The sequence below is a fragment of the Salvelinus fontinalis genome, chromosome 1 (assembly GCF_029448725.1).
Source record: "Salvelinus fontinalis isolate EN_2023a chromosome 1, ASM2944872v1, whole genome shotgun sequence".
Lineage (NCBI taxonomy): Eukaryota > Metazoa > Chordata > Actinopteri > Salmoniformes > Salmonidae > Salvelinus > Salvelinus fontinalis.
Window position 1 is genome coordinate 73,174,713 of NC_074665.1, and position 17,420 is coordinate 73,192,132.

Consider the following 17,420-nt stretch of genomic DNA (forward strand, 5'->3'; position numbering starts at 1 on the left):
ACTACCAGCTCTAAGCCCTGTAGCGAAGGAGAGACTGGGCCTTACAGTACACTACCAGCTCTAAGCCCTGTAGCGAAGGAGAGACTGGGCCTTACAGTACACTACCAGCTCTAAGCCCTGTAGCAAGGGAGAGACCGGGCCTTACAGTACACTACCAGCTCTAAGCCCTGTAGCGAAGGAGAGACTGGGCCTTACAGTACACTACCAGCTCTAAGCCCTGTAGCGAAGGAGAGACTGGGCCTTACAGTACACTACCAGCTCTAAGCCCTGTAGCAAGGGAGAGACTGGGCCTTACAGTACACTACCAGCTCTAAGCCCTGTAGCGAAGGAGAGACTGGGCCTTACAGTTCACTACCAGCTCTAAGCCCTGTAGCGAAGGAGAGACTGGGCCTTACAGTACACTACTATCAGGAGTCAAGGTAAGACCCAGATGCAGACACGTTGAATTGACAATGGTTTAATATTCCAACAGGGGCAGGCAATAGACAGGTCAAGGCAGGCAGGGTCAGTAAACCAGAGGTGGGGCAACGGTACCAGATGGCAGGCAGACTCAGGGGCAGGACAGGCAAGGGTCAAAACCAGGAGTGCGAGAAAAAGAGAGACTGGAAAAAGCAGGAGCTGAGAATAAAAACGCTGGTTGACTTGACAAACAAGACAAACTGGAAACAGACAAACAGAGAACACGGGTATAAATACACAGGGGATAATGGGGAAGATGGCCGACACCTGGAGGGGGGTGGAGACAATCACAAGGACAGGTGAAACAGATCAGGGTGTGACACACTACCAGCACTGAGCCCTGTAGCGAGGGGGAGGCTGGGCCTTACAGTACACTACCAGCACTGAGCCCTGTAGCGAGGGGGAGGCTGGGCCTTACAGTACACTACCAGCTCTAAGCCCCGTAGCGAAGGAGAGACTGAGCCTTACAGTTCACTACCAGCTCTAAGCCCTGTAGCGAAGGAGAGACTGGGCCTTACAGTACACTACCAGCTCTAAGCCCTGTAGCGAAGGAGAGACTGGGCCTTACAGTATACTACCAGCTCTAAGCCCTGTAGCGAAGGAGAGACTGGGCCTTACAGTACACTACCAGCGCTAAGTCCTATAGCAAGGGAGAGATTGGGCTTTACAGTACACTACCAGCTCTAAGCCCTGTAGCGAAGGAGAGACTGGGCCTTACAGTACACTACCAGCTCTAAGCCCTGTAGCGGGGGAGAGACTGGGCCTTACAGTACACTACCAGCTCTAAGCCCTGTAGCGAAGGAGAGACTGGGCCTTACAGTACACTACCAGCTCTAAGCCCTGTAGCGGGGGAGAGGTTGGGCCTTACAGTACACTACCAGCTCTAAGCCCTGTAGCGAAGGAGAGACTAGGCCTTACAGTACACTACCAGCTCTAAGCCCTGTAGCGGGGGAGAGGTTGGGCCTTACAGTATACTACCAGCTCTAAGCCCTGTAGTGGGGGAGAGACTGAGCTGATCGAAGATGGGATACTGTGGCATGTACATATTTTATTGCGTTTACTGTTGTTTTAGCGGTCTGCACAGGCTCAGTTTCACATATCATGGGTGTTGTGTGATGATATTTTAATCTGATAATCAAACAAATCACTTCAAAAAGTAGGCTTTTACCACAGGTGGGCTCCAATCAAGTGGTAGAAACTTCACAAGGATGATCAATGGAAACAGGATGCACCTGAGCTCAATTTCGATTCTCATTCCATGAGGTCTGCGGCCTCACAACTGCAGACCTTCTGTAACCACGCCAGCCCAGGACCTCCACATCCAGCTTTTTCACCTGCGGGATAGTCTGATTCACATCCAGCTTGGCACTTGTAGGTTTTTACTTAAAATCCATTCAATCAAGACCGTGGGACGGCATTCTGAAAAAACTAGCTAACACACACAACATCCTGTTTGACCTACATATCCATTGTCTCTTTGTTATCTTCATTGTAAAGTTGGTACATCATGGACTGATAATGGAATGGCTATTCAGAGGAACAGGCTATCAATCAATCAATCAAGTTTATTTTATATAGCCCTTCGTACATCAGCTAATATCTCGAAGTGCTGTACAGAAACCCAGCCTAAAACCCCAAACAGCAAGCAATGCAGGTGTAGAAGCACGGCTCCATATCAGGATCAGTATTGAAACAATCAATTAGTAATGACTTTTCAACTATGACCAACAATTGCATTGCATAGCTCAAGTGTATTTGGAATGTTTTCAAAAACAATCAATTCATTGATCATCACTGTGCTATCAATGTCCAAGGCCCATCCAATCAGATTGAGCATCAAAAAAATATCAAAAAAACATGGAATGCTCTCTACTTGTCAGTGTTCCAAAGGGGACATTATATGTATTTTTACCTAAACATGCAAACACCATCAGATAGAATTAAAAGCTTGCAGTGCACTGGAATGACATTCAGATGAAATCAAATGACATTCACTCTCATTTCAGTCAGTTATTATTGGCCACCAATGAGAGTGAATATCATTTCTGGCTATGCTACTGCTAGATATTCCTTTTGTCCAGGTGAGAAAGGGCAGTGTGGAGTGCAATTCAGATTGCATCATCTGTGGATCTGTTTTGGCAGTATTTTATATATTAATTGTATTGTTATTTAACCAGGTAAGATGACTGAGAACACATTCTCATTTACAGCAACAACCTGGGGAATAGTTACAGGGGAGAGGAGGGGGATGAACAAGCCAATTGTAAACTGGGGATTATTAGGTGACCATGATGGTATGAGTGCCAGATTGGGATTTTAGCCAGGAAACCAGGGTTAACACCCCTAATCTTATGATAAGTGCCATGGGATCTTTTAATGACCTCAGAGAGTCAGGACACCTGCTTAACTTCCCATCCGAAAAACAGCACCCTACACAGAGCAGCATCCCCAATCACTGCCCTGGGGTATTGGGATATTTTCTTAGACCTGAGGAAAGAGTGCCTCCTTCTGGCCCTCCAACACCACTTCCAGCAGCATCTGGTCTCCCATCCAGGACCAACCCTGCTTAGCTTCAGAAGCAAGCCAGCAGTGGGATGCAGGGTGGTATGCTGCTGGAATATGTTAATTGGAGTGGGTCTAGGGTGGCCGGGTGGATGCTGTTGATGTGAGCCATGACCAGCCTTTCAAAGCCCTTCATGGCTACCGACGTGAGTGCCACGCGGTGGTAATCATTTAGGCAGATTACTTTCGCTTCCTTGGGCACAGGGACTATGGTGTTCTGCTTGAAACATGTAGGTATTACAGACTCGGTCAGGGAGAGGTTGAAAATGTCAGTGAAGACACTGTACTCCGCGCATGCTTTGAGTACATGTCTAGGATTTTTTCCCTGGTTGCACATGTGACATGCTGGTAAAAATGTTGTAAAACTGATTTAAGTTTGCCTGCATTAAAGTCCCCGGCCACTAAGAGCGCCGCTTCTGGGTGAGCATTTTCTTCTTTGCTTACGGCCTTATAGAGTTGGTTGAGAGCGGTCTTAGTGCCAGCTTAGTTTGTGGTGGTAAATAGACGGCTACCAATAATACAGATGAGAATCATCTGGGGTGAGCTTATCATAAGGTACTCTACCTCAGGCGAGCAATACCTCGAGACTTCTTCAATATTAGACATTGCACACCAGCTGTTAATGACAAAAAGACACACTCCCACCCCTCGTCTTACCAGAGGTAGCGTCTCTGTTCTGCCGGTGCATGGAAAATCCCACTAGCTCTATATTGTCTGTATCTTCGTTCAGCCACGTCTCGGTGAAACATAAGATGTTACAGTTTTTAATGTTCTTTTGATAGGATAATTGTAATCGTAGGTCATCAATTTTATTTTCCAATGATTGAACGTTAGCAAGAAGAAAGGAAGGCAGTGGGAGTTTACTCGCTCGCCTCTGGATTCTCAGAAGGATGCCCAATCTGCAGCCCCTTTTCCGGTGTCCTTTCTTCATGCAAAAGGCATGGATCTGGGCCTGTTCCAGTGAAAGCAGGATATCCTTCTCGTTGCACTCGTTAAAGGAAAATGTTTCTTCCAGTCCACAGTGAGTAATCGCTTTTCTGATGTCCAGAAGTTATTTTCGGTCATAAGAGACGGTAGCAGCAACATTATGTACACAATAAGTTAAAAAATAAGTTACGCAAAAAAAATAACAAAATAGCACAACTGGTTGGGAGAATGTAAAACATCAGCCATGTTCTTCAGCGCCATGCTGTTCATTGACTACAGCTCAGCATTCAACACCATAGTGCCCACGAAGCTCATCACTAAGCTAGGACTCTGGGACTAAACACCTCTCTCTGCAACTGGATCCTGGACTTCCTGACGGGCCGCCCCCAGGTGGTAAAGTAGGCAACAACACGTCTGCCGCGCTGATCCTTAACACTCGGGCCCCTCAGGGGTGTGTACTTAGTCCCCCCCTGTATTCCTTGTTCACCCACGACTGTGTCGGCCAAACACGACTCCAACACCATCATTAAGTTTGCTGACGACACAACAGTGGTAGGCCTGATCACCGACAACGATGAGACGGCCTATAGTGAGGAGGTCAGAGAACTGGCAGTGTGGTGCCAGGACAACAATCTCTTCCTCAATGTGAGCAAGACAAGGGAGCTGATCGTGGGCTAAAGGAAAAGGCGGGCCGAACAGGCCCCCATTAACATCGACGAGGCTGTAGTGGAGTGTGTTGAGCGTTTCAAGTTCCTTGATGTCCACATCAACAGCGAACTATCATGGTCCAAACATACCAAGACAGCCGTGAAGAAGGAACAACAAAACATTTTCCCCCTCAGGAGACTGAAAAGATTTGGCTTGTGTCCCCAGATCCGCAAAAGATTCTACAGCTGCACCATCGAGAGCATCCTGACCAGTTGCATCACCGCCTGGTATGGTATCTGACCGTAAGGCGCTACAGATGGTAGTGCGAATGGCCCAGTACATCACTGGGGCCACGCTTCCTGCCATCCAAGACCTATATAATAGGCGGTGTCAGAGGAAAGCCCATAAAGTTGTCAGAGATTCTAGTCACCCAAGTTATGGATTGTTTTCTCTGCTACCGCACGGCAAGCGGTACAGAAGCGCCAAGTCTAGGACCAAAAGGCTCCCCAACAGCTTCTACCCCCAAGCCATAAGACTGCTGAACAATTCATAAAATTGCCACCAGACAATTTACATTGACCCCCCCCCCCCTCCCCTCCCTTTTGTACACTGCTGCTACTCGCTGTTTGTTTGTTACCTATGCATAGTCACTTTGCCCCCACCTACATGTTCAGATTACCTCAACTAGCCTGTACCCCTGCACACTGACTCGGTACCGGTTACCCCTGTATATAGCCTTGTTATTCTTATTGTGTTACTTTTTATTTTAGCCTACTTGGTAAATATCTTCTTCTTCTTGAACTGCACTGTTGGTTAAGGGCTTGTAATGCTTACAATGTAAATGTAAATTACAATTAAAACAAATCAATTGGACTTGGACAACGTTCCCCACATGTATTTATTTTTCTTAACATTTGATACAAATAATATAATTTCATTGAGAAGTGAAGTTATATCTATAGTCTACTTTAGTGTTTCAACCAACATGAGAAGATGAAATATTATAGATGAAAAAAAAGAAAGTAATTTACCAGTTCATCATAATGCTGAAATGTATGAATTCATCCTCTTTTAGTTTGGTGCATTCAAACCCCTAGAACAGAAATAAAATATCCCTTTTTTAAATTCTACATTTCGGGTAATAGAAAGATGCCCGTTAGGAAATGTTAGGAACATTGGAACAACTCTACAACATATACATTTTCTCATGGTGAAACTATCGTACCTACGGTAAAGTATTATTGAATTCCTTAGTGTTCAAGCATTACTAGGTTGAAGGATAAATGGTGCAAAACAAATCTGTTTAGTTTGGCACAACATACAGAAGGAAACATATATAACCTGCAATTTTGCATTGAGCACAGTAAGTGGGTTGTAAAACAAACGTCTGTCATTTACATCAACTTGGGGGAAAAAAAGAATCATGCAAATTTGTCATACATTTTTGTCTTTAAATATGTAAATTATATGACAAAAAACAGAGGGAAAAAAATACAACATACACAATCATTTCTGTTCACTAACTGCTACATTTGTAGGCTATAAAGGAAGGTTCATAACCAACATTATTAGATTGGGATTAGAGAATTTAAATGTCAAAGAAAACATACATAAAGATGAGAACACAGTGGTCCATTCCATTCTGTTAAGAAAAACTTGCTGCACCCATGTTGAGCCTGTTGCCATAACTATAGTTCATCATGGTTATTACATGGTCTTCTAGACTGATCCCAGATCCGTTGTGACATCATGATAACTACAGCACAAACAGGTCTGAGACAAGTCTAAAATGTGTTTTTTTTCTATTCCATGCATCAACTTCTATTCTGACATATGATTGAGAACCATAGGAACAGGAAGAGTCAAGGAGTGTCATAGTGGAGTTAAGGGAAAAACATTCAAGTAAAAAAGCATTACAATATTAAATACTAGTGTAAACGAATCTCTAGACCTGTCTGAAGTATACAGCATCACTATGACATCACCATTATAGTGGGAGTATTACTTCTATTTGTGGGGTGAGACAAATCAGTGCTATATGAATCTTCATCTTTCAGATAAGTGTTATTATGTTGAGAGTGTATCAGATGTGCATCCCAAATAGCACCCTATTCCCTATATATAGTGCACTACATAGGGAATAGGGTGCTATTTGGGATGTACCTCACAGTTGATTATTATAACAACAGTGATGTGATATTGTTGACTAGTTTTTAACATTTAGCCGTGGATAAGTGTATCATACCCAACCTTCCTTGTTAATGGTTGAAGTGTTACATAGATAGAAGCACCTAGAAACCTTCTAGAAAGCTCTGTCAGGAATCCATATGACTTTACTTTGTTCTTGGTCCACTATAGTCATGATCTGAGTGCAAGTGTAGGACAGGCTTCCTCCTTGGACGATACCTGCAACACAAAAAAACTGTTTTCAAATCTGGGCCATTACTGTCTCAGAGTAGATGATCTGGTCCGGTTCTGTCTCAGAGTAGATGATCTGGTCCGGTTCTGTCTCAGAGTAGATGATCTGGTCCGGTTCTGTCTCAGAGTAGATGATCTGGTCCGGTTCTGTCTCAGAGTAGATGATCTGGTCCGGTTCTGTCTCAGAGTAGATGATCTGGTCCGGTTCTGTCTCAGAGTAGATGATCTGGTCCGGTTCTGTCTCAGAGTAGATGATCTGGTCCGGTTCTGTCTATGTAACTTCACTCATTATGATCTAACAGGCTGATCTTGGTCACCACTCCTACTCTGATATAATTTATGAATACGAGGCCTGGAGTCTGACTCCAGACTGTAGGTACATATGACAGGCCTTCTCACATAGCAACAAACTGAATGTTATTATATGATATGAACATAATACTAACCTGTAAAGACCTTGCTGTACTCCTGTTCCGTTTTCTGTGCCATCTCAAACTGCTCCTTGGAATGTTTCTGTGAGACTTTATCCCGCAAGTATAGAGGATCCTTCTGTTCTCTGAATGAAGGAAAGAACAAAATCCTATTAAATATCAAATATTTCAGTTCATTAAAAAAGAGGTGACATGGCACCCAGTTGATATCACACAGAGACAGTGGTGACATGGCACCCAGTTGATATCACACAGAGACAGTGGTGACATGGCACACAGTTGATATCACACAGAGACAGTGGTGACATGGCACACAGTTGATATCACACAGAGACAGTGGTGACATGGCACACAGTTGATATCACACAGAGACAGTGGTGACATGGCACACAGTTGATATCACACAGAGACAGTGGTGACATGGCACACAGTTGATATCACACAGAGACAGTGGTGACATGGCACACAGTTGATATCACACAGAGACAGTGGTGACATGGCACACAGTTGATATCACACAGAGACAGTGGTGACATGGCACACAGTTGATATCACACAGAGACAGTGGTGACATGGCACACAGTTGATATCACACAGAGACAGTGGTGACATGGCACACAGTTGATATCACACAGAGACAGTGGTGACATGGCACACAGTTGATATCACACAGAGACAGTGGTGACATGGCAACAGTTGATATCACACAGAGACAGTGGTGACATGGCACACAGTTGATATCACACAGAGACAGTGGTGACATGGCACCCAGTTGATATCACACAGAGACAGTGGTGACATGGCACACAGTTGATATCACACAGAGACAGTGGTGACATGGCACACAGTTGATATCACACAGAGACAGTGGTGACATGGCACACAGTTGATATCACACAGAGACAGTGGTGACATGGCACACAGTTGATATCACACAGAGACAGTGGTGACATGGCAACAGTTGATATCACACAGAGACAGTGGTGACATGGCACACAGTTGATATCACACAGAGACAGTGGTGACATGGCACCCAGTTGATATCACACAGAGACAGTGGTGACATGGCACCCAGTTGATATCACACAGAGACAGTGGTGACATGGCACACAGTTGATATCACACAGAGACAGTGGTGACATGGCACACAGTTGATATCACACAGAGACAGTGGTGACATGGCACACAGTTGATATCACACAGAGACAGTGGTGACATGGCACACAGTTGATATCACACAGAGACAGTGGTGGCATGGCACACAGTTGATATCACACAGAGACAGTGGTGGCATGGCACACAGTTGATATCACACAGAGACAGTGGTGGCATGGCACACAGTTGATATCACACAGAGACAGTGGTGACATGGCACACAGTTGATATCACACAGAGACAGTGGTGACATGGCACACAGTTGATATCACACAGAGACAGTGGTGACATGGCACACAGTTGATATCACACAGAGACAGTGGTGGCATGGCACACAGTTGATATCACACAGAGACAGTGGTGGCATGGCACACAGTTGATATCACACAGACAGTGGTGACATGGCACACAGTTGATATCACACAGACAGTGGTGACATGGCACACAGTTGATATCACACAGAGACAGTGGTGACATGGCACACAGTTGATATCACACAGAGACAGTGGTGACATGGCACACAGTTGATATCACACAGAGACAGTGGTGACATGGCACACAGTTGATATCACACAGAGACAGTGGTGACATGGCACACAGTTGATATCACACAGAGACAGTGGTGACATGGCACACAGTTGATATCACACAGAGACAGTGGTGACATGGCACACAGTTGATATCACACAGAGACAGTGGTGACATGGCACACAGTTGATATCACACAGAGACAGTGGTGACATGGCACACAGTTGATATCACACAGAGACAGTGGTGACATGGCACACAGTTGATATCACACAGAGACAGTGGTGGCATGGCAACAAAATGACCCCCAGTTAAGTGCATAGAAGCCAATCAACATGACAGCAACAACAAAAAAGAAAGACTGTCTCTGCTCTTCACTACAATTGCAGTGTTGATGAGTAATAGCGCTGTACGAACTGAGCAGTAAGTACAGGCAAAGGCACACTGGGTGGCAACTGGGTTAATGAGCCTCTCTTGTCTGTGACCCGTCTGCTCCTGACCTGACCTGCTGTTTTCCTTTCCCTGCCTGGCCTACAGTCTACATATTGACTATATGACGCCATCCAAAGGATAGAAAGTCAGGGAGTGGTTCATGGTTTGGTTCTCTCTCTCTCTCACTCTCAAAGGCATCTGCCATATACATACTATTCTCGTGTTTATATGAGATGATTGGTCTCTGCTGGTTGCTGGTAGTGTGGAGTGAGCGAAGAGCAGCAAGGGCTTAGCCAAATAGCTGAGAGTGTACTGTAAGGCCCAGCCTCCAGCCTCTCTCGCTCTCTCTCAGAGACAGAGACGAGCAGCCCCCAGTACAAAGCTCAAAGCTGGAAGAGACAGGCCCAGCTTTCAACCTCTCAGTCACAGGTATAGCTCAGCTAGACGCCCCCGCAGCCCATCACAGAGCTATAGGGCTCAGCCTCTCAGTCACAGGGATAGCTCAGCTAGACGCCGCCGCAGCCCACCACAGAGCTATAGGGCTCAGCCTCTCAGTCACAGGGATAGCTCAGCTAGACGCCCCCGCAGCCCATCACAGAGCTATAGGGCTCAGCCTCTCAGTCACAGGGATAGCTCAGCTAGACGCCCCCGCAGCCCACCACAGAGCTATAGGGCTCAGCCTCTCAGTCACAGGGATAGCTCAGCTAGACGCCCCCACAGCCCATCACAGATCTATAGGGCTCAGCCTCTCAGTCACAGGGATAGCTCAGCTAGACGCCCCCGCAGCCCACCACAGAGCTATAGGGCTCAGCCTCTCCTCCCCTCCCATCCCAGGGACAGCTGGCACTCAGTTGATGACAGAGAAGGCTTAGTTCAATCAGATCCTCTCCATGTCCACTGCCGCACTGCACTAGTCTCTGTGAATGTGTGCGAGTATGTGTGAGACAGTGTGTGAGTGCCTACAGGGCTCTACAGTGCGACCATTTTATTTGTATATGCACCTAAATATTTTGCTGTGTGACCTGGAATTTTAAATTAGGAGTACCAGTGCGCCTAAAAAAATGAAGGATTCTAGCTTTATTACCTCAAATATTTTTCATTGTGCTCCTAAATTTCTTTGCGCCTACATTTTTCAACTTAGGCACACGTGCTCCTTGTAAAAAAAGTCAGGGTTGATCCCTGGCGTGTCTGTGCCTGCGTTTGTGTCTGTGTGTGAGCGTGAGCATGTCTGTGTGTTCAGCAGACTTAATCTTCCCCTCCGATTACAAATGAAAATACCAACCAGAGATCTTCTCTAATGAATCACAATTATCTCAAGAGGAGTGTCGGCTAGGACTGTTTCTGATTAATTAAATTTTGATCACTTTGATTAATTTGTTTTGGAACGTGTCTGTGATAGGAATGAATTACAGATCATTTCTGTAATGTTATAGTAATGAAAGTGCACCTAGACTGAAAGACAATGAAACTTAATAGACTACTGTAAGTCAACCATGAAAACAGAAGGGATATTGGAAAGTGGCAGTAGATGAGGTAATGTGCTGCTGCTTGCTGTTTGTGGTGTAGGCAGAGTTACCGTATATGTAAAAGGTCTGGGTGTAGCTGGTGCAGAGGAGTCAGGCGCAGGACAACAGAGATGAGTAATAAAAGTAACTTTACTCAAAATGACCAAATACATGTAGTAATACCAAGCCCACACAATAGGACCGAAATACATAAAACAAACACACACAAAAACCATGGGGAAAACAGAGGGTTAAATAATGAACATGTAATTGAGGAATTGAAATCAGGTGTGTAAAACAAAGACAAAACAAAAAGAAAATGAAAAGTGGATCGGCGATGGCTAGAAGGCTGGTGACGTCGACCGCCACCCAAACAAGGAGAGGGACCGACTTCGGCGGAAGTCACTTTGTAACAAGTTCTGATGTAAAAAGGGCTTTATAAATACACTTGATTGATTGATAGCATTGTTATTGGTTAAAAAAAAAAGTTGTTTAAAGAAGACTAAAGGAGATCCATGAGCTTTCACATTTCAATAGAGGAACTCCATGAGGGAAAGTAGCTGTGATAGCTTGGCCAGATGACTCTGATAGCAGTGGTGTTAGATCATTGTCTCAAAATACAGCACACAAAAATAAGTATTTATAGTAGAATGGGGGCTAGTACTCACTTTATCTGCTTTGCATTTTTGTAGCGAATGAAAATGACGATTGGGTAGATGTGAACGCTGTGAAGCCGTTCGATGGCGTGGGGTGCAATGTCAAGTAAACAGTGACAATCCTTCAAAATAGAAACAACAACAGAATCTAACCAGTTGGGTTTGCATGAGAAATGAATGACAGCACAGCAAATAATGTTTCCAAAATGACATATCATTAGATCAACTGACAAAATCTAACAGCCATTTTGTTAGGTTCTGTCACACTGTACATAACATACTGTCACGCCATGACCATAGTGAGCTGTTTTTCTCTGTGTTGGTTGGGGCGTGATGGTGACTTGGGTGGGTTACATTTCTATGATGGCCTGATATGGTTCCCAATCAGAGGCAGCTGTTTATCGTTGTCTCTGATTGGGGATCATATTTAGGTAGCCATTTTCCCCATTGTTAGTTGTGGGATCTTGTCTACAGTAAGTTACCTTTGTGCACTCCAGTAGCTTCAAGTTTCGTTTGTTCTTTATTGTTTTGTTTAGTGAGTTTCTCTTTATTACAATGATGTGGAACTCTATGCACGCTGCGCCTTGGTCTCATCTTTTCAACCATCGTGACACATACACACTGTCACGATATGGGAATGCAGCTGCCATGTATTAATCCAGATATTTACTAGTCCTGTCTATGTACAAAATATGCTGAACTGGTTTCTTTCCTAAATATGTTTTTATCTCAATAAGACTAAACTGTAAATAAATAATAATAAATAAACTAAATATACCTTCTCTGTGATTTCCTTGATGGAAGCAACAGTTGTGACATCAAAATGGCCGCTCCTTCGTTTGAAGTCGATGAAGACGCAGTCCTTCACCCCTCGTTCTATCGCCTGCTGAGATGCCTTCATCACCTCTGAATGGACAGACAAAAATAATCACATTTTAGTATTTCATGAGTCTGTATAAAATAACACATGATAATTGACAATCAATTTACTTATTTGAGTGGTTTACAATCCTGTCATAACATGACATAGCATTATCATAACATGACATAGCACTGTTATAACATGACATAGCATTATCACAACATAACAGCCCACCAGGTAGGCACCGACAGAACCTCCCGGGGGCCTCCTTCACCAGCATGTCCTTGTTAGCCTCCACTAGGGGCCCCAGAACCAGCACTGGTCTCGGGCTGGAACACTCTACCTTCTGGACCCTTTGGTAGGCCAGGCTCACACCATCTGGTAGATAGACAACACACAGAACCATCAGCAGAATTATGTAAAACTACAGTGTATATGTACATGATACCCTAACCCCAGAACCAGCACAGGTCTGGGAATGGATCACTCCACCTCCTGGACACACAAAACAGAGATCATGAACACTGCAGTGGAAAACTAGCTTTGCACCTACATGAATAATAGCATATGCCACTTGAGGCACTTTTATCCAAAGCAACTTACAGTACAAAGCAAGTGCATACATTATAGAAATGTGAACCGTGTTGGAATGGACCCGGCAACCTTGGTGTTGCTAGAGCCGTGCTCTTACCCAGGGCTCTACGCTGACCTTTCATTTATTTTTTACAAGCAGCGAGTTGAACAAAATGTAGGAGCATTAAGGAGCACACGAGTTGAACAAAATGTAGGAGCACACAAAGAAAAGTAGGAGCACAATGAGAAATATTTGAGGTATCAAGCCGTTTTCTTTGTTGTAATAGTCCAAACATGACAGTCATGAATCTGCGCTCAGTGTATTCTCCATGGTGCTCAGGGGCTGCGGTACAGTGAAGTAATCATTGCAACAATTATCCTCTGGGTGATTTTTAACCTCGTGCACTGGTGCTACTAAATTAAAACTCCAGGTCGCACGTCAAAATATTTAGGCGCACATGCGGGTGAAATGGTTGCATTGTAGAGCCCTGTCACTAACTGAGTCACACATACATGAGATAAATCAAGAATCTACATGTTCCAATGTTATCATTTACAGTACAGCAAGGTGTGAATGGTCCTTCCTCACCCTCCATGATGGGCAGTGAGTCAGTGCTGATGGCGTCCACTAGGTCCTTCCCGTCTTTAGACCCAGAGCGTTTGTGTTTCTGTTTTCTGCGGAAGAAGGACCTGCGAGCGGCAGCCGAGAGGGTCTTACTGGAGGTACCGCTCTCATCCTTCATATCAGGCATGCTGTGTCTCCTGTAGAACTCCTGGTCCATTCTGAAAAACACAGGGGAATACACAGTACAACGGGTTTGAATGAAGCAATAAGGCCCATGAAGGTGTGGTATATGGCAATATACCATGGCTAAGGGCTGTTCTTAAGCATGACGCAACGCGGAGTGCCTGGACACAGCATTAACCGTGGTATATTGGCAATACATGAGGTGCCTTATTGCTATTATAAACTGGTTACCAACATATTAGAGCTTTTTTTTTTTTTTTTTTTTTTGGAGCATATTAGAGCATTAAAAATAAATGTTTTGTCGTACCAGTGGTATACGGTCTGATATACCATGACTGTCAGCCAATCAGAATTAAGGCCTTGAACCACCCAGTTTATAATGCTTTTTAAACGTGTTATACGCATGTATAAGCATTAATAAAGTATTTTAATAAGGCTTATCATGTGTTTTTTAACCTTTATTTGAACAGGGAGTCATATTGAGACCCAGGTCTCTTTTACAAATGAGCCCTGCAGAAACACACACATCAAATACCAAATGCAATCATTAAATATGTCTGTGTATAAACATTTCAACAGACTCAACATAACTGTTACCTAAAGTTTATTTACGGCAGGTACAGTATGACTTACATGTATTTGCTGGGGACCTGCCCTCGTGCCAGCTTGCGTGCGCTCTCATCTAACTGCCACGCCATCCAGAAGCCAAAGTTGCCCTTTGGTAGCGTGTCTTCAATGTACAGGATGTCATCCTTCTTGAAACTCAGCTCCAGCTCAATCTCTGCTACTCGTTCATAAAGTGCTCTGAAAGGAGAAGGAACACAGATGGGTTGACGTTTATTTAGAAAATGTAAAGATCATTTTCAGGGGGACGCAGTGATATTGTAGAGTTGAAGTATATGGACATGTAAAAACCAGGTACAGTTTATTTGCACCTGGTGGATGTTGACTACAGGCCCAATGTGAGTCCATACGTGAAGGGGATTACAGTAATAAAATGTTGACTACAGGCCCGATATGAGTACAAAATGTGAAGGGGATTACAGTAATAAGATGTTGACTACAGGTCCGATGCGACTCCATACGTGAAGGGGATTACAGTAATAAGATGTTGACTACAGGTCCGATGCGACTCCATACGTGAAGGGGATTACAGTAATAAGATGTTGACTACAGGTCCGATGCGACTCCATACGTGAAGGGGATTACAGTAGTAAGATGTTGACTACAGGTCCGATGCGACTCCATACGTGAAGGGGATTACAGTAGTAAGATGTTGACTACAGGTCCGATGCGACTCCATACGTGAAGGGGATTACAGTAGTAAGATGTTGACTACAGGTCCGATGCGACTCCATACGTGAAGGGGATTACAGTAGTAAGATGTTGACTACAGGTCCGATGCGACTCCATACGTGAAGGGGATTACAGTAGTAAGATGTTGACTACAGGTCCGATGCGACTCCATACGTGAAGGGGATTACAGTAGTAAGATGTTGACTACAGGTCCGATGCGACTCCATACGTGAAGGGGATTACAGTAGTAAGATGTTGACTACAGGTCCGATGCGACTCCATACGTGAAGGGGATTACAGTAGTAAGATGTTGACTACAGGTCCGATGCGACTCCATACGTGAAGGGGATTACAGTAGTAAGATGTTGACTACAGGCCCGATGCGACTCCATACGTGAAGGGGATTACAGTAGTAAGATGTTGACTGATGTTTCAAAAAGAAATATGTGCAGCAATCTGATATGAAAACATTTCCGAGTGACAACATAGTTTTAGTACCTGATATAAAAACCATCTCCTGGTGAGTCTTTGAGCATGGCGAGCTCATCCAGACGATGTTGGACTTTAAACATGACCGTTTCAGCCGGTTTCAACATCTCCAGGTAAGCCTCTTCCGCAGTCTTATTCTTCATGTTGACACCATTGTACTGTTGAAAAACATCCATTCAATATTGAGCAAAGTAATAATACAAAATGTTTGTGAATCACTGAATAGTTCAAATTAACTGTACATAAAAAAATGGAATAGGTAGCTAGCAAGAAAAAAGGTATGTGTTGGAGTGACCCTGCCTCTACTTCAGTGCTACACACAGCCCACGAAGTCTGTATGTATACCTGTCAAACTCTCTACGCATGTACCATACAGGTTACCTCTATACTACACCATACAATACTATACGGCTGTATACTGTACCTCCAGTATTTGGTCTCCAGGCACCAGTCCGTCGGGACACTTGGCAGGGCTGTCGTCCTCCAGACTCTCTACATATATACCATACAGGTTCCCTCCACAGAGCTGCACCCCCAGCTCTCCCTGGGGCTTCTTCAGCCGCACCAGCCTTACCTCTGGGGCCCTGCGAGAGCCTGCACCTGGAGAAGATAACCTGGACAGAGACGGATATGCCTCCCATAGTCAGAGTCTATCTGGCAACCCAATGACCATCATTTCAATTTGGTCAATTCAGGAAGGTAACTGAAATTCCAACTTCCTGAATTGACTGAATTTAAACCTCCCACAGTCAGTCTATCTGGCAACCCAAATACCATAATTTAAATTCGGTCAATTCAGGAACGTAACTCAAATTCCAACTTCCTGCATTGACTGAATATGAATGGAATTGACTTAAACACCGATGACTACTTTCCACTTAATAATTTGTCCATGCTTTGTTCCATACATATTACTAACTAACACCAAGGAACAGAATGCTACAGCTGTTGTTTATTTGATTTATTTCTACAGTATTAAGACCACCTGAGTTATCCTGTACCTGAAGGAGCTGTGAGGGCTGGTGGCTGGGGTGGTCTGTTTAGAAGGTGGTGTCATGGTCCCTTCGTCTTGCTCACTCAAGGTGTCGATGACAGAGTGATTGTCTGGAGTGGTGGCTCCGCTGAGCTGGGGGGTTGGCTGACCACTGATGGACTCCATACGAGAACTGAAGAGAATGTCATCAAAATCAGTCTCCTATTACCTGGAGCGAGAGACGTTTCCCAGCTCTCTGTGTGTGTGTGTGTGTGTGTGTGTGTGTGTGTGTGTGTGTGTGTGTGTGTGTGTGTGTGTGTGTGTGTGTGTGTGTGTGTGTGTGTGTGTGTGTGTGTGTGTGTGTGTGTGTGTGTGTGATTGTGAGTGCCCTTACCTAGAGCGAGAGTGGTTTCCCAGCTGGAACATGTGTGGGTTGTACTGAGCCAGGATGGTGATGGTGTCACACTGCTGACCAATCACAAGCCTCGCCTGCTGCTCGTTGGCGTTCCGCAAGTTGATCCCATTAAACTGAAAGAAAGAACAACAACAGTTTGAGTGAGTGAGTGAGGGATGAGAGAGAGAGACAGAAGAAAAGAGACAGAGAGAGAGAGAGACAGAGGGAAAGGTGCGAGAAAGAGGGTGAGAGAAAGAGAGTAAGATTAAGATCGAGAATGTGGGTAAATGGCATTTAAACATGTTTTTTGAGTTAAAGGTGCTATATGTAGTATGTCTCAGCCATGTGGAAGCTAGGTGAACAC

The 17,420-nt window shown here is 44.5% G+C and overlaps 1 protein-coding gene across 3 annotated transcripts in view; it reads right to left on the reverse strand.

The window, feature by feature from the left end:
* Nucleotides 1-5,475: 5,475 nt before the first annotated feature.
* The window catches only part of LOC129861307 (disks large homolog 5-like), a 110,930-nt gene continuing 98,985 nt past the window's right edge, over nucleotides 5,476-17,420 (reverse strand). For all 3 annotated transcript variants that reach the window (XM_055932625.1, XM_055932633.1, XM_055932616.1), the window contains 11 exons: nucleotides 17,057-17,190; nucleotides 16,691-16,855; nucleotides 16,114-16,303; nucleotides 15,699-15,847; nucleotides 14,538-14,708; nucleotides 13,746-13,939; nucleotides 12,818-12,961; nucleotides 12,500-12,627; nucleotides 11,734-11,843; nucleotides 7,461-7,570; nucleotides 5,476-7,002 (listed from right to left, as the gene is read on the reverse strand). In XM_055932625.1, the coding sequence (XP_055788600.1) occupies nucleotides 6,899-7,002; nucleotides 7,461-7,570; nucleotides 11,734-11,843; nucleotides 12,500-12,627; nucleotides 12,818-12,961; nucleotides 13,746-13,939; nucleotides 14,538-14,708; nucleotides 15,699-15,847; nucleotides 16,114-16,303; nucleotides 16,691-16,855; nucleotides 17,057-17,190 (1,599 nt within the window). In that variant the 3' untranslated portion in view covers nucleotides 5,476-6,898. The remainder of the gene's footprint in view (nucleotides 7,003-7,460; nucleotides 7,571-11,733; nucleotides 11,844-12,499; nucleotides 12,628-12,817; nucleotides 12,962-13,745; nucleotides 13,940-14,537; nucleotides 14,709-15,698; nucleotides 15,848-16,113; nucleotides 16,304-16,690; nucleotides 16,856-17,056; nucleotides 17,191-17,420) is intronic.